The following is a 24,406-nucleotide window of genomic DNA, read 5'->3' as shown; positions in this document are numbered from 1 at the left end:
AAAAAAATGTTAAGTTCCCTATCATCACCCTATCTTTACATTCCATTAATCTCTTTCTTTTAACTTGCTCGTCGGAGGGTTCACTGAGGGACTCCCGTTTCCCGTTGAACTTTTGTATAGGTATCTCAGTGAGCCCAGCAACCGGACAATGGTGTGGGAGGCGTGAATCAGCCCGACCCATCCATCAAGGACCAGTAGTACCATCAGAACCTTCACTCCATATGAACTTGAAGGAATCAATTTTTTTATTTTTATTTTTATTTTTAATTTTAAATATGTTGTTGGTTAATCCTTTGAATAAAATTTGTAGAGTATGCAAACCGCGAAATTTTGTCGGCAACTGTCTTATTAAGCATTGCACGGTTAGGGATGGCAATTTGAAACTGACCCGACGGGGATCCCCGATCCCGACCCCGATTTAAGCGGTTTTTCCCCGAAAAATACCCCCGACGGGGAGGTGACGGTATTTGAAAATTAATCCCCGATCTGTCACGGGCCGGGGACGGTGATCAGTGTTTGATCCCCGGCCCGGCCCGATCCCCGGCCCCGGCCCCGTCCCCGACCCCATCCCCGAATTTTCCCGAAGTGAAATTACTTTTATACCCCTTATATTTATATATTTATATATATATCATAATAATAATAATAATAATAATAATAATAATAATAATAATAATAATAATAAACTAACTCTCTTCTCCCTCACTCTCATCTCAACTCTCTCCCACTCTGTCGTTCATCTCGCTGTCAACTCTCTCTCTTGCGGTCACCGACGGCGACGTCAACACCACCGCTGGCCCCGACTCCCCCTCTCTCTCACCGACGGCGACATCACCACCACCGCCGCACAACGTCTGTCTCTCTGCCACCACCACCGAACCCACAGCCACCGCCAGCCACTCTCGATCTCGATCTGTGTCACCACCATCGAACCCACCGACGGCGTCGCTCAGATCTGTGTGTGTGAGATCTGTCTCTGTGTGTGTGTGTGAGATCTGTCTGTGTGTGTGTGCGAGATCTGTCGCAGATCAGTTTTTTTTTTTTTTAGATCAATTTTTTTTCTGTGTGAGTGATGATCTGATCTGTGTCTGTGTTAGATCAAAATTTTTTTTTTTTTAAAGTTTAAATCTGTATTTGTTGTTGTTGATGATGATAAAACATAGTATTTTTTGTTTCAGATCTGTGTATGTGAGGCATCTGAATTTTTTTTTTTTTTTTTTGTAGCCGGGGAATGCTCGGGGTCGGGGAAACCCGATCCCCGTTGGGGGCGGGGGTGGGGGCAGTGATAGGATCCCCGTCGAGGATCGGGGCCGGGGCCGGGGAAAATTCAACCATCGGGGATCGGGGACGAGGAGTGTGATCCCCGGCCCCGCCCCGCCCCGTTGCCATTCCTATGCACGGTGGCATTTTGTCGGATGCTTCTTCCAAGTCAAACTCGTTTGACAAATCCATAATTTTTTTTTATTTTTATTTTAATAAAATTATTATTAAAATTGGCATGTCTAATACAACTTACAACAATGTGGGTAGCATAATCATAACAATCGATAACCAACACCACACATCACAAATGTTTTAACTTTTCTCACTTAGGTAGTTTTTTTTAAAAAAATTAGAGATGCACTAATATTAAAAAACAATTTAATAGATGTGAATGTTTTGAGGTAAAGGACAAAGAAATTTGAAAATAAAAAATTTCAGATCTACCTCGTACGAAAAATAATGCTATTCTGGAAGTATCAAAAAATATTTAAAGAATGGCTATTTAAATTAGGGTGTTGTATAAAATGGGCAAGAAGAGAATAGCGGTATAAACAATTACCACCACCATTCTATTATCTTAAATTAAACTGTATCATTGACTTGATGATAAGAACTATCTCTGGCACCACTGTTTTTGTTTTATTCAGATGAAAATTGACAGATATTTCTTTTTTTTTAAAAAAGAGGGCGCTAGTTGGAATAGGTGTACTATACTCCCATTAAGTTCCTTTGGCTCTTGTGATCAGCAAAATCTTCAACATTGGATATTTCTGATATTGATGCCTCAGTTGCTGCAACTTTGAACTCCTTTCTCTTTCCCCACAAGAATGAATACAACCCCACAATAATCACAAACATTCCAACCAAGCTGCAAAGTTCAACCAAAAATACTTTATTTGTCCAAAGCCATACAAAAAATCTTATGTCAAGACCTAGCAAAAAAAAGTAAAATAAAATAAAATAAAGGTTCTTTGACCAAAAATCTTCTCTTTAGACCTAGCAAAAAAGTAAAATAAGATAAAATAAAGGTTTTTTTTTTGTCTAAAAATCTCCTCAATTGTAAAGAGAGACACAGATAAAAATAAAAATAAAAGGACCGGATTAGTAGACTCTAGTTTAACCCATTGGGTCTATTATGTTCATATTTAAATCTTAGTGTGCAAATTATTTTTGAGAAAAATTTCATTGATTCAATAAATGTAGCCACTTGATTTTGTCACCTTTATCTTTAAAAAAATAGATTAAAAAAATATATGATTTTGAAATAAACTTTTTTTTTTTTTGGAGGGGGGACACTAATATAATTTTTTTTCAGGAATGATTTACACACACTGAGATCTAAAAAAAATACACCATATCTATTTAAATACTCTTAATCACAAAGGTTGGGAAAAAAAAAAATCCCATTCAAAGGATCAAAATATAAATTCTCTTAACTAAAAAAAACTCAATATCTAAATGCTCTAATAGTGATGTCTATAAATGAATGAAAAATAAATTTATTGCTGAAACTGATAACAAAGTAAGAATACCTTCCAACAGTGATGGCTTCACCAAGAAAGAGAGCTTCACTTATGGCCACAAAAATTAGAGACAAAGGGTTGAACATTGAGGCATAGGTTGGTCCTTTGTTTGCAACTGTCCATGATATTAAACAGAAACTTGCAGCTGTAGCCAATGCTCCCTGTTCCAATTTCCAAAACAACTCGACAATCACCGTTATATTGGAGTTTTTTACTCATGCTTATCACTAGTCTTACTTAAATGATTTGAGTTATTTATTTTGTCAGTTTTAACAATTTATGTAATAAAAAAATTTAAAAATTTGAAATATAACCCACTTGAATAATATGATGGGTTTCACCAAGGTCATGCCCATATTGCAGAATAACACTTGAAGTCATTTTCCAAGCCTGACCTAGTTTGAGATCGGACTTTTATTCTCAATTTGTCCAAAAACAAATTAAAAAATCTCATGTCCACCTATGTAGCTCCGATATTGTTTAATATAAATATTTTTTTCATATTTTAAAATAAAAAATCATAATTAATTTAATCATTTGGATGGCTCTTTAATTTATTCAAGGCTAGTAGTTCAAATTTTAAAACTAATTCTTTACATAACTAGTAATATAATGTATACTTATAACAAAATAAAAAACATACATATAAATATAATTATATTGTATAATATAGTTTTTGGGCCAGTTGGGCAACACTAAGCTAGACCTAAAACACTTTTCCCATGCCCAATTCATATTATAATTGGTCCAAAACTAAAATCACAGACCTTGTAAATAATAATGGGCGGGTTCAGGCAAGTTTGGTAGGCCATTGGGCTTATGTCGACCCTTATATGTCATATTATAAGTAATTTTATTTTTTTATAAAATTTATTACTTTGGGAAACTTGTAGTGTGAAGGATGATAATTTCAATTTCTTACCGAATAAATGATAGTAATGAGTTGGAGATTCCATCCTAACCACCACGAAGTCTTGCTTCTATCCATGCACAACCCTACCACTGTCGCTTGCATTGTTGCTATTATGCACGTTAGCATTGTTGTCCAACATTTATATGGAAATAACCTACACAATTTAACCTGTTTGGTTTAAAAAAAAAAAAAAAAAATTTGACAAAAAGAAGAAAGAAATCAATTAGTTAAAATAAGACTTTATCAAAATTTAGAGTAAATCATGCCAAAAGATCTTGAACTTTGGGTATTTTTTTCAACTAATCTCTTCAATTATTATTTTTATTCAATTAAAGTTCACTTTTTGTTGTTAAATACATTATATGAACTAGGGCTGAGCAAGGAATCCGTGAAATCCGTAATCCAATCCAGTCCAGTCCAATCCGATAGGTTTGGATTGGTTTTTTGAATCCGCGGTTCGGTTCCGGATTGAAGAATTAAAAATCCGTAGTTCACGGATTGGTTCCGGATTGAATCCCACGGTTCCGGATTGGAACCGATCCGGACCGTATACAAATAGTCTATATTTTTATTATACATCCTCCCCTATAGTATATTCTCTTATTCTATGTAAAATGTAAACTCAAACCTAAAACCGTATAATATCTTCTTTTATTACTTTTGTTTGTTAGTTTTAAGTTTTAATTTGCAATGGTCTAAATACTTATGGTGAAACCAGTTTTCTTATGGTTGTTTAAATTCTAGAACAGTATGTCATTATTATAGAAAAACATGTTGCTATTATGGAACTAATATAGCGCTATGTTTATATTTTTATGAAATTCAAGTGTTATATATATATATATTTGTTATATAATTATGTGAATCCGTGGTCCTAAACCGATCCAATCCGTATTTAAATGGATTGGTTCGGATTGGTTCCATGATTTAAACGGATTGGATTGGTTCCAATTTTTCAGGAACCGTAAATAACGGATTGGTCTTGGTTTTACCCCAATCCGGTCCAATCCGGACCATGCTCACCCCTAATATGAACTTGGATGAAAGAAAATTGGTAAAATTAATCACAATATCATTTTCTTAATACTAGAACCATCACTCCTTCCTTCATTATTTGTACACGTTTCTTAGGTTGATAACATATAGCTATGGGATTAGATCGTCACCAATAGGCCGTCCAGTTGGGCCCATCATCGGCCCATTTTGGGTTTATTTCTGACAATTTAAATTGTTCATTTTATAAAACTCATCGAGAAGATATTCATATAAAAAATAGGATTGATCGAATATTGGTAACCACATGATCGAGATCATATTTATTTTCTGATCAAATAGTTATTGATATCCGATCTCTTAATTTTTTATATGAATAATTTGCTCAACAAACTCTATAAATTTAATGATTCAACTTATCAAGATGGGCCAAAAATAGACCCATAGTAAGCCAGATAGGATAGTCCAGTTGGCTCCATACCCTTTTTTTTTTACCCTAAGAAAATGAATAATTATCAATTTTTGCTTTAAGTTTTTTTTGGGTGGATAAATTTTTCCTTTAAGTTGATCCTATACAATATACTTAATTGTCAAAAGTGGACCTAATACAACAAAATGTATAAATTAAACCAATTTAATTTAGAGACTTAATAAAAGCAAAAGTATAAAGTTCAAGAGCTTCTAGGGGTGTAATTCTTCGACGGGTTAAGAGGTTGTCCAAATTCAGCTCAAATTGTGCTAAGAATTGTCCAGGCCCATCCAAGTCTAAATTGTAACCCAAGATTATTTGTCCAACCCAATTCGAATTAAACCCGAGTTGTTTGGATTGCATGAATTGTACATAAATTTCAATTTTTTTTTTCTTTTTTAGTGTATCTAAGTTAAATAATTTATTAAAATTAGACTCTATTTATATTTTTTAATAAAATCATTAATAATATTAAAATAAATAATTTATATAATGTAAGAAAGATTCTGCTATGGTGTTCTTTACAATTTATGAGCAAGCAAAAAAAGAGTAAGATTTTGTATTATTTACTGCTATATATAATATATATTTAAGATGATCTAACGATCTAAATTACTATAATATCATCAAATAACTAATAATTTTTATGTATTTTTATATATTTCCATATATTTCGGGTTTAGGATTACTCAAATTGGTTGATATCTTTACTCAAACCAGCTTAAATTTAATTTAGTCTTCTAAATTTTTATCTAAACTCATACCGAATTTAAAAATATTTTACCTCAACTTAAAAAAATTCAAAATGAACTCAGGTTGCTCAGGTTGATCCCTAAGTTGCGTCCCTTATATAAATTGCTCCAAAGTTTAGTGTGACATTCCTAGCCGTTGGATGCATGGAATCATGGATTGTGAACACACAAAAAAAATGGTCGGTCAGTCAATACCTGGACAAGGAACCACGTAGCACAGGATATGCAACTAGACACCAGAAATAGAGTGCCACGTGTCCAGTTGGGCTTAGCTTTTTGGATAACCACATGATGATGTGTGGCGTGATGTCCAATATAGAATGCTTTACCCTTGTAGAGGCTGATGGTTAGTGCTCCCGCGACGCACAGGATTGCCCCCACCACCGTAACCTTTCCGCCCTTTGTACCAAATTGCAGTTTCTCAATCCTACAACCGTAGAACAAAATATTTCAAGGAAAATTACAATTAAAAAAATAAAATAAAATTACAATTACAAATATTAATAATTAAAGATAAAATAACTGCAGAGTGTAAGTATTGAAAAAAAAATTATAAATCAGTGATAAACTTTATAAATCTTAATAATTAAAATGGTGTATTTTTTTATGTTTCTACAAAAAAAAAAAAAAAAAAAAGGTTACCACTGAATTTTAAATTCTCCATAATTAAAATTCTAAACATTTTTTCAAAAGATTACCGAATTGTAATTTCTCCAATATTCTATTAAGTAATGGGCGGCTTCCTTCCAATCCAAAGATTGGAGAGTGTTGTCCGGGTCTAGGTCAATCACAGATTCTGTTTTGGTAATTTAAATCATAGAGGTACTTTGGCTTATATTATCTAGGGTGAATTATACTAACTGTTTCTATAGTTTGAGACTTGTATCATTTTGATCCCTAACTTTTTAATTATGACATATTTGACTCTAAATTTTAAATTTTGTTCCAAATAAGAACAATTGAAGACATCATTGCTCAATTTCAAGGGTAAAATTGTCAATTTGATAAAATATAAACTAATTTGACAAAAATAAATTTAAAAAAAATATTTTGGAATTTTCAAATTTTTTTCTACTCACCAAAGATAAAATTATGTAAAATTGATAAATTTTTTACACATTTATTTATTTATTTATTTTACCCAATTAAATTTTATTATGTGTTTGGATGATGATCATGTCATGGGTGGTTGTTAGACTTTTAATATATAAAATATTTTTAGTTTTGGATTTTTTTGATTTAATGGATTGATTTAATAATAATATCAAAGTGAGAGGGAGATTTCATAATCCCGCCTTGGGCCGCGGTTTTGGCCAAGTTGAAAGAGGTCCGAGTGTGTTTGGGCCGAGCTGGACCAAGCCGTGCCAGGGAAAGTTTGCTTGGTTGAAGTTCCAGACCTTATCCGGGCGAGATGATTCTCTGTTAGCCCGGTTTCCATCGGTCGCACGTTTAGATCGGCGAGTGAGTCCTCCGCGGATCAATTCAACCGAGCATGAGCTTGGTTGTAATGGAGCCCGGAAAAAAGCACTGGTTGTCTCGTATAGTAACACGGTCGTAGGAGGTCAGGTTAGGGCCGCCGGGCTGCCCATTCGCGCCAATGCCGTTTGGCGGTTCGATTAGGTGGTGTTAATTGAATTTGCGCTGACACGTGGGGAAATGGAACGGGAGAGCAGGTCCATGCGTTAGATAGCAAATGGATGCAGAGGCAAGCGCAGAAGGTATATAAGCATGTCTACGCCCCCCATGTTTGCAATGGAACATCAGTTAGTGAGAGAAACTTTAACATTAATCCAGCTTCTCTCTTTCTCTATCTCTCTCTCTGAGTGTGTGCTAACTTGACCGTCGAAGGGATTTTCCGGTAACACATTGCCGGGTAGCTCACCGCTGTTGTGTTCGCAGGTCAATCGGATAGAAGCGGAACTTGGACGCAAGGAGTACGGGCGTTATCGAATACTTATCCCTCGTACAATTGGCGCCGTCTGTGGAAAGTTTTGAGTAGACACAACCTTACCTTCCAAGCTCGTCGGATCACTCTTCATGGCGAACAACGACGAAGTGCCATTGTCTACCATCGACGGTGTCACCCCGGAGTCAGTCCGACGGAGAGACGGACTTCCTGCCATTTCGAATATGGTGGACCTAGAGGCTTCCCCAAGAGGTCTTCCAAGAGATGCACGTGATAGGTGCGCCAGAAGCTTTGGTCACTCGCGGAGCCCAGACGGACACCAGCAGCAAAGAGAGTCGCACGCCCGACGCTTGGAGCACAAGTTGACGGACCAAGACGTCTTCATCTAGAGAATGACGGTAGAGATGGAAGCTCTCAAACGGCAGGTCAAAGGGAAAGGTGCTGCTGGAGTGGGAGACCACAGTGAGCGCACCCAACTCCGCCACTCAGGCAACCAGAGCCAGCGGCACACGCCCTCCCTTTCCATCACCAGAAGCTACAGGGTTGGAGACTCAGACACGCTTGCAGAGAAGTCTAGCGTGCAAGATAATACCTACCATCCCTCACATCCGTCGACGACATCGAGATATTCCTAATCCATTCGTTTAGAGGACTTGAGGGATGTCTTGAAGGAACGAGCTCGCCGATGGGAGATTCAAAGGGTGCTGGCGCTTCAACGGTTATCTACGGAGGTCACGCCAGCGAAGAGGTCATGATGCCATCACCTCGTTTAGCCGTGCCTGTCCCGCAGGACAAAGACTTGGCAAGGCTGAGCGTCATCCCCTTCTCTCTTGAGATAGAGACCACACCACTCCCAGCGAGCTTTCATTAGCCGAAGCTTACGCTTTATGACAGGAAAAGCGATCCGTACATGGATGTAAGCCACTTTTAGCAGGTCATGGCTAGACACAGGCGTAATGATGCTCTCATGTGTCTTATTTTCCTATCAAGTTTGGGCGAGCTGGGCTTGAAATGGTTTGAGAGGCTTCCAGAAGAAAGCATTGCAAGGTGGCAGCAGTTGGCGGAAGCATTCGTCACTCGTTTCAAAACTAACACCAAAACGCCAAAGAAAGTGGACCATCTTTTGAGCGTCAAGATGGAGTCGAGCGACATTCTCAAGGCATACAATGTCAGGTACTGGGAAACCTTCAACGAGATCTTAGATTGCCCAACCAACCTGGCAATCACCCAATATAAGCGTGGTCTCCCGGTTGGACATAGATTGAGGGACTCACTCACGATGAATCAACCGACTTCCATGGGACAACTAATGCAACGTATCAATGAATACATCTGAATAGAGCATGATGTGGCGGCGTCCACCGCGAAGACGAATCCGGTGGCAACAGACAAAAGGGTAGTTGGCAAGATACATGCTGTCGAACAGGAGACGAACCATCCAAATGACCACGCGGGGGAATCTGACAGTGGTCCAAATCGTAGAAACTGGGGTAGAGGTCGCCGCAATAACCGAGAAGAATATCCCCGTGATGACACAGCTGATGCAAACAGAAAATTGAACGCTCGGACGAGCATCACCACGGTATTTAAGATTCCAATCTATCGCATACTTAGTGAAATCCACGACGAGGATTACGTCCGGTTTCCCGCTAAGTTGGGCGATGTGCAAAAGGGCTTTAATCCGCGGTACTGCTACACATTTCATGGGACGGAGGACTGTTTGCCCTTAAACCAACACTTGGAGGAGTTAGTCGTAGCCGGTCATTTAGACCTTTACATCGACGGGGGCATTAGAGCCGCGCACAACACCCTGGCTGAACCGAGTGGTTCGAATGACCTAGAGGCACCCCCTCAAGGAGTGGTTAATGTGATCCACGGTATTGTGGAGCCGACGCGGGTTTGCGAGCTCCGAGGGATGATAAAAAAGGCTGAACATATGAGGGAAGTTTTGTCAGTCCAGCCCGCAATCAAAATGGGCAAGAACGAGGAGAAAAATGTGATTAGCTTCTCAAGTAAGGACCTTGAACGCATTCAAGCCCCGCACAATGATGCCCTAGTAGTCACTCTTTGCGTCAAGGACTTCAATGTCAAGCGCATCTTAATCGACCAAGGTAGCTCGGTTGAGATCATGTACAACAACGCCTTCAAGCAGCTCAAACTCTGGGATACAGACTTGGCTCCGGCAACTTCACCACTAGTTGGTTTCAACTCACAATCGGAGTGGCCGATGGAAAAGATAATCTTACCGGTCAAAGCCGGATCTGTTTTCAATCAGGTGGAATTCTGGGTATTGAAGGTGCCGTCCACATGCAATCTAATCTTGGGTAGGGAATGGCGTCACGCTAGGCAGGCGGTAGCGTCAGCCTACCACCATGTTATGAGGTTCCTCTCGGCTACGGGGGAAGTTGAGGAGATTTAAGGCGATCAAGTCATGTTTGAACGGGAGCCGAGCTGCCAAAGGCTTCGTGCAAATGATTGAAGGTCCGGAAAACCAAAGTATCCTGGATGATGTGGGCACTAGGGCCAAGGAAAAGGCTGTTGAAGAATTGGTGGAGGTGTGAATTGACACAGAAAAACCTGATAGGTTCTTTTTGCTGGGATCTAGCCAGATCGCCCAAGAAAGGATCGAGATTGTGGAGTTTTTGGTGGCGAATATCGAGGTCTTTGCATGGACGTCGTACGACATGTCTGGCATTGATCCAAGCTTTATTTGCCACCAACTCAATGTCTTCCTGGACGCACGTCCTGTTATTCAAAGAACGAGGAGGTCAGCCATTCACCACGCCGAGGTAGTCCCGGAGGAAGTCAAGAACTTGTTAAAAGCTAGGGCAATCCAGGAAGTGCACTACCCTCGATGCGTTTCAAACACGGTCGTAGTACCCAAGAAGAATGAGAAGTGGCAAGTTTGCGTTGATTACAAGATAGTCAATCGAGCTTTTGCCCTAAAGACAGCTTTCCTCTGCCTAGAATAGACCAGCTGGTGGATCTTACAGCCGGACATAACAGGCTTAGTTTCTTGGATGCCTATCGCGATTATCACCAGATTGCCATGCATGCACCTGAGCGCGAGACAACTTCTTTCACGACTCCAAGGGGATTGTTCTGCTATAGAGTCATGCCTTTTGGTTTGAAAAATGCCGGGGCAACTTTCCAGAGGATGGTGACCAAGATGTTCGCCCCTTTGCTAGAACGCACGATGGAGGCTTACATCGACGACATGGTGGCCAAAAACAAGCAGCAGGCCGACCACTTGTCCGACCTAGCCGAGATGTTCCCCATTCTTAAGCAACACAAGCTTCGCCTGAATGCGTCCAAGTGTGCCTTCGGTATGAGATCAAGGAAATTTCTTGGCTTCCTAGTCACCAACCGAGGCATCGAAGCGGACCCCTCACAAATCAGAGCCATACAAGGATTGAAGCGGCCCAACTCAGCAAAGGACGTGCAACATCTTGCTGGTGTGGCAGTCGCGCTTAATCGATTCATAAACCGGTCATCAGATCGTTGCCGACCTTTCTTTCAAGCTTTGAAGTCCAAGTTTTCATAGGATGAAGAATGCGACAAGGCCTTGGGTGAGCTCAAGGCATATTTGTCTTCCGACCCACTATCGGTAACACCTAAGCCCAGCGAAGAGCTCTACCTTTATCTTGTTGTCTCTTAACATGCAATTAGTGCGGTGCTCGTCCAGGCAAAAGGCATCCAGCACCTCCCTATCTTTTACGTGAGCAAAACCCTGCTGCCAGCAGAATCAAGGTACTTGCCGCTGGAAAAACTCGCTTTGGCACTAATGATGGCGTCCAGGAAATTAGCGTACTACTTTCATGCTCACAAAATCATGGTGTTGACCGAATTCCCTCTAAAAGACTTATTTGAACGGGCAGACTTTTCCAGCCGAATTCTGAAGTGGGCGGTTGAATTGGGGCAATTCGACATCAAGTTTCAACCCTGCACCGCCATCAAAGCCCAAGCATTGGCCGATTTTGTTGCCGAATTCTTGCCTGGAGTTCACCCAGCGTGCCTGGTGGATCTTACCGTGGCAGCCGAGGTAACAAGTGTAAAAGCAACGGAGATTGCACAACGGAATGATGTTGGCGACGCGAAACTTGCGCGCCCGTTCGCACCACGTTCAGTCGAAAGCCTATCTCAGACCGGCGATGCGACGATGGACTCGGGCATTACAGGTTAACTTGTTGGGTCCGGCGCAGCGTCGCCGAGGGGGGATGAAGACTGATATGTTGAGATGATCAGCGGCGAGCTTGCAGCAGGCATAGCCGGGCAGCCAAGTGATCTTGATCTCATCAACCTTCAAGCTTCCCAAGATCCGTCAGAATGTTGGAAACATGTCATTGGTGAAATGTGGAAACTTTTCGTAGATGGCGCCTCAAATCAGCTCGGCACGGCACCAGACTGGGTATAGTTTTGATCTCGCCGGATGGTCTAACCATCGAACACTCTATCGTACTTGGATTCCCAGTGTCAAACAACGAGGCTGAGTACAAAGCATTGTTGGCCAGACTTAAAAGCGCGCTCCAGTTGCGCGCAACCCAGCTGATGGTATACAGCGATTCCCAACTCGTTGTCAACCATGTATCTGGAGTGTACGAGGCCAAAGATGACAGAATGGCCAAGTACCAAGCTCTAATGAGAGAACACATCAAGGCATTCCAAGCGATAAGAGTGCAACAAATTGGCCTTGAAGAAAACGGTCGCGTAGACGAGTTAGCCGGTCTGGCTTTCATGTTTGATAGTTCAACTCCCAATCCTCTCTTGATCAAGTTTCTTCCAAGACCTAGTATTGAGGGCTCAGAACAGACAGAAGTATTCTACACAGAGCTTGGTCCCTTTTGGATGGACCCTATCATCCTCTTCCTGAAAGAACGGACCCTTCCAGCCGACAAGAACGAAGCACACAAAGTCCGGGTGAAGTCAGAGCGATTTTCACTCTCTCCATTTGGCGCTCTATATAAGAAGTCATTCACCGGTCCGTACCTCAAGTGTGTGCATCCGAGCAGCGTGGAAGCTTTCCTGTATGAGATCCACAAAGGTGTGTGTGAAAGTCACATCGGGAGGAGATCTTTGGCTTACCGCACTATTTCGTAAGGATACTGGTGACCGTGTATGCAAGCAGACACGCAGAAATATGTTAGAAAATGTGAAAGGTGCCAGAAGTTCGCTCACTAAATTCACCAGTCGGTAAGAGAACTCCTTCCCCTCACCAGTCCTTGGCCTTTCGCAATGTGGGGACTGGACATAATGGGATCACTCCCAACAGCACCAGGCAACCAGAAGTTCTTCATTGAGATGACAGATTACTTCACCAAATGAGTTGAAACCGAACCCTTAGCGACCATCAAAGATAAGGATGTCAAGTGGTTTGTTTGGCAAAACGTGATAACGCGGTTTGGCGTCCCCAAGGCTTTGGTATCTAATAATGGCACCCAGTTTGACGGACGGTTGTTTAGAGGATTTTGTGAGGACTTAAAGATAGAATTCTACAATTCCACCCTAGCCTACCTTCAGTCCAACGGCCAAGCTGAAACATCGAACAGGACCATTCTAGATGGGTTGAAGAAGAGGCTTGAGAAGGCCAAAGGCAAATGGACCGAGGAGCTTTCTACTGTCCTCTGGGCATATCGGAGAACACCGAGATACTCGACTAGGGAGACCCATTTTTCCCTGGCATATGGTATGGAGGCAGTCATCCTATTGGAGATCGGTATGCTAACCATCCGCAGCAAAAATTTTGAGTCCGAGCTGAACTCTGAAGCCATTGCCCTGGAATTGGACCTAGCAAACGAGCGCCGAGAAAAGGCAGCACTTTAAAGAAATTGACGGTTCTCTTGATATACAAGAGCAATCAATACAAGGCCAAAAACGTACGAAACTAGACTCGTAACCGGTTCTAATGACACTAATTTGATAATTTTTGGATTTATACCCAAAGAGAACAACACTCCCGAATTTACTGTTTCGGACTGGTTTCCTGGACAGATTTGAATACCTCAATTTATATGGATTTTGACTCCCAAAAATTATGAAAAAATTCAGATATGCAATTCAATATGTAATTAATCTACTGTAAAAATTTAGTAATAAAATTCATCCGTTTGATATGGTTTCTTGATTTTTAAAGTTTGTGATTCTGTGCAGAATTTTTGGACTAAGAATTACACCATTCTTTATACATGAATTTAACTCCTTAGATTTCTTAACAGTATGTATATATACAAAATACATAAACCTACAACCTCTTCATCAATGAACTAAATAATAATAGAGTAAGAATAAAGAACAAAAACAAAGAAAAGAAGAAAGACAGAGGCCAACCACACACCCAAATGTTATTCCTTGTTTGCAAACCCCTTTTTTTTTTCTTCTTTTCTCTCAACTTCTTTCTCCCCGTGGCTGCTGCTATAGAATGTATTAGGAACCGAGGGTTTTTCTTTTCTTTTCTTTGTTATACATAACATAAATGACCCTAGATAAAAATGCCCTTTGTTTTATTTTATTTTATTTTATCTCTCCATTAATTTAAATAAAATACAACTACTATTAGATCAAAATATGCTTACTAATTTGACACTTAATTTTATTTATCACCTTCTACTTGAAGGCTGCATGGTTGGCATTGGCAGCACCTTGTGCCCATGACCAACCAAGACCAAGGCATGATGGTGGCATGCGAAGACAGCAAGGTGAAGTGTTGTCCAAAGTGCTGAGGCAACAGCACAACCCTTGGCCAAAGTATGTGCAGTCGTTGCACAGATGCAAGGCATTAACATGACCCGAATGTGGGCTGCAGCATGCTTGGGGGTTCAAAGTAATCAGTAGGCAAAACTTGGTCTGGGGGCCAAGACAACCAAATTCGTGGCTGACTTGATGAGGCAAACAACATGGCAGTTTCTAGCAGTTATGCATGTCAGTTGGCAGCAGTTATCCATGATGGGCAAAGACAAGGCAAGTCTGGACATCTGGAACCAAGGCTGAAACATAGCAGCAGTTAAGAGCAGTTATGCTCTAGAAATGTTCCTAAGTCCCTAGGCAGTTGGGGGTGTCAACTGCCATGCAACTTGGCATGCTTTCCTTGTAATGCTGGTTGTAAGTTGAAACTGATTGTAAGCCTATTTAGGCATAAGCCATGGAACTCGAAAATGAACTAAGTGTTGATAAGAGTTTCCATAGGCATCCTTTGTATTGTTGGTACAATTAATAAAGGTTGGGAGTTTTTCCTGTAATCACTTGTTGCCTATTCTCTTATTTGTTATAGCACTTTTGTGTGTATGTATTCATATATTTGGCTGAGACTAAGTGTCCAACTTAGTGCCATTACAGGCTAGAATTTTGAAACAAAAATTGACCCTGTAACAATTGGTATCAGAGCACGGTTTTGCTCTAATGGTTTCTGGCATGGATGCCTTAAAAGACAGGGTAACTCAGTTGGAAAATCTTGTTGGTGACCCTGCTGATGAGAATATCTCATTGACGGATCGGTTGGATGCTGTGGCCTTGAGGCTTCTTGCCCTTGAGACCTCGACAGCAGATCGGTTCAAAGACGTGCTGTCAGATGTCCTAGCCATTTCGGATTCTTGGAAAGACAAGTTTCAAGAAATTGTGGATGAGCAGTCCCTTTTGAAGAAGGCCATCTGTGGGTATACGAATTCTGAAAAGGCTCCTTCAAAAATCAAAGTTCCAGACCCTAAAGCTTTTGGTGGAAATCGGAGCGCGAAGGAACTTGAGAATTTTCTGTGGGACATGGAGCAGTACTTCAAGGCTGCTCATGTGCCAGAAGGAGAGAAGGTTACAATCACAAGCATGTACCTTATCGGTGATGCAAAACTTTGGTGGCGTACTCGTGTCGGGGATGTTGCTCGGGCAGAGATCTCAACTTGGGATACTCTTAAGAAGGAAATGAAGGAACAATTCCTTCCGTGCAACACGTCTTGGGTTGCAAAGGACGCCTTGAAACGGTTGAAGCATGCTGGATCGGTGAGGGACTATGTGAAAGAATTCAGTTCTTTGATGCTGGACATCAAGAACATGTCGGAGGAAGATAAACTCTTCAATTTCATGTCTGGGTTGCAGAATTGGGCCCAGTTAGAACTTCGAAGACTCGGTGTCAAAGATTTGCCCTCTGCCATGGCTGCTGCAGACGGGTTGCTTGACTACAAGTTAAGCAAGGAACCCACTACTGAAACCAACAAATCTAAGAAGAAAGGAAAAGAGAAGACGGGAGAGAAGAAGTCTGGTTTCAAGAAGGGGAAAGAGGGTTCCAAGTACAAACATAAAGGGGATTCTTCTCAGACCAATGGTGGGAAATCTAACAAAGGGTGTTTCATCTGTGATGGACCCCATAGAGCGAAAGACTGTCCCAAGCATGAGAAATTGAACGCTATGGTCGTAGAAGATAGCAAAGGGGAGTCGGATTCTGAGGGGCCGACTAGGGTAAATCCCTTACAATTGCTCAATGCAATTCATGTGGACAAAGCCCCTACTATTGGTCTAATGTACGTCATGGTGACATTGGCGGGTACCGACATTGCTGCAATGGTAGACACCGGTGCCACGCATAACTTTATGTCAGAAAAAGTTGTGCAGACCCTCGGATTACAAGTTACCCAAAGCGCTAGTCGAATCAAGGCCGTGAACTCAGCGGCTCAGTCGAATCAATGGTAGACACCGGATACTTATTTCGGATGAAGACAAGCCTTGCTTTGTCGTTGGTTGCAGTAAATCAGACAAAGGCAATGGCACAAAGAGGAAGACGGAGACCTTCTCAGCCATTCAAGTGCACAACGGTTTGAAAAAGGACGCAGAGACTTATCTTGCTGCCTTGGTGGAAATCAAACCTGATCTATTAGTAGAAGTGCCGGATGAAGTGGTAGAAGTATTGAGGGAATTTGAGGATGTGATGTCTCCGGAGTTGCCAAAGTCCCTTCCTCCTCGGCATGCCACTGATCATAAGATAGAGTTAATTCCGGGTGCTAAGCCTCCAGCAAAGGCACCCTACAGAATGTCCCCAATGGAACTTACGGAGTTGCGAACGCAATTGACGGACTTATTGGATGCTGGACTGGTTCAGCCATCCAAAGCCCCTTACGGTGCCCCAGTGCTTTTTCAAAAGAAGCAAGATGGAAGTTTGCGCATGTGTGTGGACTATCGGGCTCTCAACAAAGTGACTATAAAGAACAAGTATCCAATCCCTTTGGTGGCAGACCTGTTCAATCGACTGTGCAAAGCCACTTACTTCACAAAATTGGATTTACGTGCTGGCTATTGGCAAGTTCGAGTGGCTGAAGGAGACGAGTCAAAGACCACATGTGTTACGAGGTATGGGTCTTTTGAGTTCCTAGTAATGCCGTTTGGGTTAACTAATGCCCCGGCTACATTCTGTAATCTTATGAATGATGTGTTCAATGATTATGTCGATCAGTTTGTTGTTGTTTATTTGGATGATATTGTAATACATAGTGAGTCCCTCGAGGATCACTTGTCCCATCTTCGGAAGATGTTCATTCGGTTACGAGAACACCAGTTGTATGTCAAGAAGGAAAAATGTGAGTTTGCCCAGCGGGAGATTAAGTTCCTAGGGCATGTAATTTGCAAAGGCCACGTAAAGATGGACAACAAAAAGGTGCATGCAATCATGGATTGGCAAGCACCAAGCAAAGTGACTGAGTTGCGTTCCTTTTTGGGTTTGGCCAACTATTATAGAAAATTTATTGAGGGATACTCAAAGAAGGCAGCACCTCTAACAGATTTGCTCAAGAAAGACAGACCTTGGAAGTGGGATGAAAATTGTCAAGCGGCCTTTGACAAATTGAAAGTGGCTGTTGCAAGTGAACCGGTTTTGCGGTTACCTGATTTTGAACTTCCATTCGAATTACATACTGATGCCTCTGATAAGGCTATTGGCGGTGTGTTGGTGCAAGAGGGGCACCCGGTTGCATTCGAAAGTCGGAAGCTGAATGATGCAGAGAAGAACTATTCTGCCCATGAAAAGGAAATGACAGCGGTTGTGCATTGTCTGCAGATTTGGAGAGTGTACCTGCTGGGAACCAAATTCATGGTATTGACGGATAATGTGGCAAATACCTTCTTCAAAACACAAAAGAAGTTGTCTCCAAGGCAGGCCAGATGGCAAGAGTTCTTTGAGGAGTATGACTTCGAATGGCGACACAAACCTAGACGCCACAACCAGGTTGCTGATGCTTTGAGTCGGAAGGAAATTGTGGACTACGTTGCTGCGATATCAAACATTGAAACTCAACTGTTGGAAAGAATTCGGGCAAGTGTTGCAATTGATTCTGAATATCGAAGGCTGGTTCAGCAAGTGAAAGATGGCACTGTGCGTCACTATTGGTTGGAAAATGATCTACTCCACGGCAAAGGAGATAGACTATATGTCCCTAGTGTTGGTGGACTAAGATTGGAGTTGCTTAGAGAAACTCATGATCCGCAATGGGCGGGTCACCCCGGACAACAACGCATGATGGCTTTACTGTCTCGTTCCTACTGCTGGCCAAAAATGGAGGAAGATGTAGAAGCCTACGTCAAAACTTTCCTGGTGTGCCAATTGGACAAGACAGAAAGAAAGAAGACCGCTGGACTGCTGCAACCGTTGCCTATTCCAACGAAGCCATGGGTGTCTGTTTCCATGGACTTCATATCCGGGTTGCCAAAGGTGAACGGTATGCGTTCTGTTATGGTTGTTGTTGATCGTTTCTCTAAATATGCTGTATTTATCCCTGCTCCTCATGCTTGTCCCGCCGATGTTACGGCAGACCTTTTTTATAAGTATGTGGTGAAATACTTTGGTTTGCCCGAGGATATTGTTAGCGACAGGGATACCCGTTTTACGGGACGGTTTTGGACTGTGCTATTTAACTTGATGGGATCCGAATTAAAGTTTTCTACAGCAAATCATCCTCAGATGGATGGACAGACTGAGAGAATGAATGCGTTGCTGGAAGAATACCTCCGACATTATGTGACTGCAAGTCAGAGGAATTGGGTTGACCTGTTGGATAGCGCACAATTTTGTTAAAATCTGCACCGGTCATCTGCCATAGGAATGAATCCATTTGAATTAGCCATGGGGCAGCAGCCCCTCACTCCACATGAAGTGGCAAGGACTGGCTCAAGAGGTAGATGTCCCGCAGCATACCGGTTTGCAAGAGCTAAACAAGACATGCTAGATGAAGCACAAGACAGTTTGGCTAAGGCAAGCAAGCGGATGAAAAAGTATGCTGACAAAGGGCGAAGACCCTTGGAATTCAAAGTGGGAGACAAGGTGCTGCTGACGCTTACTCCACAGATTTGGAAAAAGATAAGTAGCAAGACAGTGCACCGCGGCTTAGTTCCAAAATATGATGGACCCTTTGAAATTCTAAAATGTGTGGGAAATGTTGCTTACAGACTGAAATTGCCTGACCGGTTAAAGATACACCCAACAATCCATGTTAGCTACCTGAAACCTTATAACGAGGATCAGGCTAACCTAACACGGACGCAAGCTCGACGCGCCCCTCCGGTGATCAGGAACCGAGTGAACACCTTCCGAAGATGGGACAAGTGATCCTCGAGGGACTCACTATATATTACAATATCATCCAAATAAACAACAACAAACTGATCGACATAATCATTGAACACATCATTCATAAGATTACAGAATGTAGCAGGGGCATTAGTTAACCCAAACGGCATTACTAGGAACTCAAAAGACCCATACCTCGTAACACATGTGGTCTTTGACTCATCTCCTTCAGCCACTCGAACTTGCCAATAGCCAGCACGTAAATCCAATTTTGTGAAGTAAGTGGCTTTGCACAGTCGATCGAACAGGTCTGCTACCAAAGGGACCGGATACTTGTTCTTTATAGTCACTTTGTTGAGAGCCCGATAGTCCACACACATGCGTAAACTTCCATCTTGCTTCTTTTGAAAAAGCACTGGGGCACCGTAAGGGGCTTTGGATGGCTGAACCAGTCCAGCATCCAATAAGTCCGTCAATTGCGTTCGCAACTCCATAAGTTCCATTGGGGACATTCTGTAGGGTGCCTTTGCTGGAGGCTTAGCACCCGGAATCAACTCTATCTTATGATCAGTGGCACGCCGAGGAGGAAGGGACTTTGGCAACTCTGGAGGCATCACATCCTCAAATTCCCTCAATACTTCTACCACTTCATCCGGCACTTCTACTAATAGATCAGGTTTGATTTCCACCAAGGCAGCAAGATAAGTCTCTGCGCCCTTTTTCAAACTGTTGTGCACTTAAATGGCTGAGAGGGTCTCCGTCTTCCTCTTTGTGCCCTTGCCTTTGTCTGATTTACTGCAACCAGCGACAAAGCAAGGCTTGTCTTCATCCGAAATAAGTATCTCACCCAAATATGGAATTTATGCCACTTTTGCAGTCACAAAGAAGTCATTTCCTAAGATGACATCGAAATCATCCAAAGGAACCACCATCAAGTTAACCCGTCCAGTCTAATCTCCAACTGTGATGGGTACTTTGGAAGCCATTCCTTGTACCGACTGAGCCGCTGAGTTCACGGCCTTGATTCGACTGGCGCTTTGGGTAACTTGTAATCCGAGGGTCTGCACAACTTTTTCTGACATAAAGTTATGCGTGGCACCGGTGTCTACCATTGCAGCAATGTCGGTACCCGCCAATGTCACCTTGACGTACATTAGACCAGTAGTGAGGGCTTTGTCCACATGAATTGCATTGAGCAATTGTAAGGGATTTACCCTAGTCGGCCCCTCAGAATCCGACTCCCCTTTGCCATCTTCTGCGACCATAGCGTTCAATTTCTCACGCTTGGGACAGTCTTTCGCCCTATGGGGTCCATCACAGATGAAACACCCTTTGTTAGATTTCCCACCGTTGGTCTGAGAAGAATCCCCTTTATGTTTGTACTTGGAACCCTCTTTCCCTTTCTTGAAACCAGACTTCTTCTCTCCCGTCTTCTCTTTTCCTTTCTTCTTAGATTTGCTGGTTTCAGTAGTGGGTTCCTTGCTTAACTTGTAGTCAAGCAACTCGTCTGCAGCAGCCATGGCAGAGGGCAAATCTTTGACACCGAGTCTTCGAAGTTCTAACTGGGCCCAATTCTGCAACCCAGACATGAAATTGAAGAGTTTATCTTCCTCCGACATGTTCTTGATGTCCAGCATCAAAGAACTAAATTCTTTCACATAGTCCCTCACCGATCCAGCATGCTTCAACCGTTTCAAGGCGTCCCTTGCAACCCAAGATGTGTTGCACGGAAGGAATTGTTCCTTCATTTCCTTCTTAAGAGTATCCCAAGTTGAGATCTCTGCCTGAGCATCATCCCCGACACGAGTACGCCACCAAAGTTTTGCATCACCGGTAAGGTACATGCTTGTGATTGTAACCTTCTCTCCTTCTGGCACATGAGCAGCTTTGAAGTACTGCTTCATATCCCACAGAAAATTCTCAAGTTCCTTCGCGCTCCGATTTCCACCAAAAGCTTTAGGGTCTGGAACTTTGATTTTCGAAGGAGCCTTTTCAAAATTCGTATGCCCACAGATGGCCTTCTTCAGAAGAGACTGTTCATCCACAATTTCTTGAAACTTGTCTTTCCAAGAATCCGAAATGGCTAGGACATCTGACACCACGTCTTTGAACCGATCTGCTGTCGAGGTCTCAAGGGCAAGAAGCCTCGAGGCCACAGCATCCAACTAATCCGTTAGTGAGATATTCTCATCAGCAGGGTCACCAACAAGATTTTTCAACCGAGTTACCCTGTCTTTTAAGGCATCCATGGCAGAAACCATTAGAGCAAAACTGTGCTTTGATACCAATTGTTACAGGGTCAATTTCTGTTTCAAAATTCTAGCCTGTAATGTCACTAAGTTGGACACTTAGTCTCAGCCAAATATATGAATACACACACACAAAAGTGCTATAACAAATAAGAGAATAGGCAACAAGTGATTACAGGAAAAACTCCCAACCTTTATTAATTGTACCAACAATACAAAGGATGCCTATGGAAACTCTTATCAACATTTAGTTCATTTTCGAGTTCCATGGCTTATGCCTAAATAGGCTTACAATCAGTTTCAACTTACAACCAGCATTACAAGGAAAGCATGCCAAAGTGGCATGGCAGTTGACACCCCCAACTGCCTAGGGACTTAGGAACATTTCTGGAGCATAACTGCTCTTAACTGCTGCAATGTTTCAGCCTTGGTTCCAGATGTCCAGACTTGCCTTGTCTTTGCCCATCATGGATAACTGCTGCCAACTGACATGCATAACTGCTAGAAACTGCCATGTTGTTTGCCTCATCAAGTCAGCCACGAATTTGTTTGTCTTGGCCCCCATACCAAGTTTTGCCTACTGATTGCTTTGAACCTCCAAGTATGCTGCAGCCCACATTCGGGTCATGTTAATGCCTTGCATCTGTGCAACGGCTGCACATACTTTGGCCAAGGGTTGTGTTGCTGCCTCAGCACTTTGGACAACACTTCACCTTGCTGTCTTGGCATGCCACCATCATGCCTTGGTCTTGGTTGGTCATGGGCACAAGGTGCTGCCAATGCCAACCATGCAGCCTTGAAGTAGAAGGTGCTAACAAACCACCCCACCAGAAGAAGCTGATGTCCTCGTCGGTAAAGCCTCTAAGTAGTCCGTAATTTGCTTCTCAAACTGCCATAGAGTCACATCCTTTTCCTAACTTGCATCCGCTTCAGGAGAACCCTTTCACTTAACCAAGTAATGAATTCTTCGATTTTTCTTGCTTTGCCCCTCTGTCTTGTGATCCAAAATCTGTTCCACCTCTTTGTCAAACTATTTCCTGATCACCAGAGGGGCGCGTCGAGTTTGCGTCCGTGTTAGGTTAGCCTGATCCTCGTTATAAGGTTTCAGGTAGCTAAACATGGATTGTTGGGTGTATCTTCAACCGGTCAGGCAATTTCAGCCTATAAGCAACATTTCCCACACGTTTTAGAATTTCAAAGGGTCCATCATATTTTGGAACTAAGCTGCGGTGCACTGTCTTGCTACTTATCTTTTTCCAAATCTGTGGAGTAAGCTTCAGCAGCACCTTGTCTCCCACTTTGAATTCCAAGGGTCTTCGCCCTTTGTCAGCATACTTTTTCATCCGCTTGCTTGCCTTAGCCAAACTGTCTTGTGTTTCATCTAGCATGTCTTGTTTAGCTCTTGCAAACCGGTATGCTGCGGGACATCTACCTCCTGAGCTAGTCCTTGCCATTTCATGCGGAGTGAGGGGTTGCTGCCCCGTGGCTAATTCAAATGGACTCATTCCTATGGCAGATGACCGATGCAGATTATAACAAAATTGTGCGCTATCCAACAGGTCAATCCAATTCCTCTGACTTGCAGTCACATAATGTCAGAGGTATTCTTCTAGCAACGCATTCATTCTCTCGGTCTGTCCATCCGTCTGAGGATGATTTGCTGTAGAAAACTTACTTGGTTAAGTGGAAGGGTTCTCTTGAAGCGGATGCAAGTTGGGAAAATAATGTGACTCTATGGCAGTTTGAGAAGCAAATTACGGACTACTTAGAGGCTTTACCGACGAGGACGTCGGCTTCTTCTGGTGGGGGTGGTTTGTTAGCACCTTCTACTTCAAGGCTGCATGGTTGGCATTGGCAGCACCTTGTGCCCATGACCAACCAAGACCAAGGCATGATGGTGGCATGCCAAGATAGCAAGGTGAAGCGTTGTCCAAAGTGCTGAGGCAGCAGCACAACCCTTGGCCAAAGTATGTGCAGCCGTTGCACAGATGCAAGGCATTAACATGACCCGAATGTGGGCTGCAGCATGTTTGGGGGTTCAAAGCAATCAGTAGGCAAAACTTGGTCTGGGGGCCAAGACAACCAAATTTGTGGCTGACTTGATGAGCCAAACAACATGGCAGTTTCTAACAGTTATGCATGTTAGTTGGCAGCAGTTATCCATGATGGGCAAAGCCAAGGCAAGTCTGGACATATGGAACCAAGGCTGAAACATAGCAGCAGTTAAGAGCAGTTATGCTCCAGAAATGTTCCTAAGTCCCTAGGCAGTTGGGGGTGTCAACTGCCATGCCACTTGGCATGCTTTCCTTGTAATGCTGGTTGTAAGTTGAAACTGATTGTAAGCCTATTTAGGCATAAGCCATGGAACTCGAAAATGAACTAAGTGTTGATAAGAGTTTCCATAGGCATCCTTTGTATTGCTGGTACAATTAATAAAGGTTGGGAGTTTTTCCTGTAATCACTTGTTGCCTATTCTCTTATTTGTTATAGCACTTTTGTGTGTGTGTATTCATATATTTGGCTGAGACTAAGTGTCCAACTTAGTGCCATTACAGGCTAGAATTTTGAAACAGAAATTGACCCTTTGATTTTCGAATGAGCCTTTTCAGAATTCGTATGCCCACAGATGGCCTTCTTCAGAAGGGACTGTTCATCCACAATTTCTTGAAACTTGTCTTTCCAAGAATCAGAAATGGCTAGGACATCTGATAGCACGTCTTTGAACCGATCTGCTGTCGAGGTCTCAAGGGCAAGAAGCCTCGAGGCCACAGCATCCAACCGATTCGTCAATGAGATACGTGGCTG

The 24,406-nt window shown here is 42.4% G+C and overlaps 1 protein-coding gene across 1 annotated transcript in view; it reads right to left on the bottom strand.

Annotated features, from left to right (window-relative positions):
* Nucleotides 1-1,830: 1,830 nt before the first annotated feature.
* LOC145796812 (WAT1-related protein At5g64700-like) overlaps nucleotides 1,831-24,406 on the bottom strand; it is a 37,639-nt gene continuing 15,063 nt past the window's right edge. Inside the window, exons 4-7 of the mRNA XM_082882017.1 lie at nucleotides 6,109-6,340; nucleotides 3,709-3,867; nucleotides 2,796-2,947; nucleotides 1,831-2,131 (exon numbers count right to left, since the gene is read on the bottom strand). Of these exons, the coding sequence (XP_082738143.1) occupies nucleotides 1,972-2,131; nucleotides 2,796-2,947; nucleotides 3,709-3,867; nucleotides 6,109-6,340 (703 nt within the window). The 3' untranslated portion in view covers nucleotides 1,831-1,971. The remainder of the gene's footprint in view (nucleotides 2,132-2,795; nucleotides 2,948-3,708; nucleotides 3,868-6,108; nucleotides 6,341-24,406) is intronic.

This window comes from Camellia sinensis, chromosome 8, assembly GCF_055761805.1.
Source record: "Camellia sinensis isolate YWXY chromosome 8, ASM5576180v1, whole genome shotgun sequence".
Lineage (NCBI taxonomy): Eukaryota > Viridiplantae > Streptophyta > Magnoliopsida > Ericales > Theaceae > Camellia > Camellia sinensis.
This window is presented reverse-complemented; position numbering and strand designations above follow the sequence as displayed.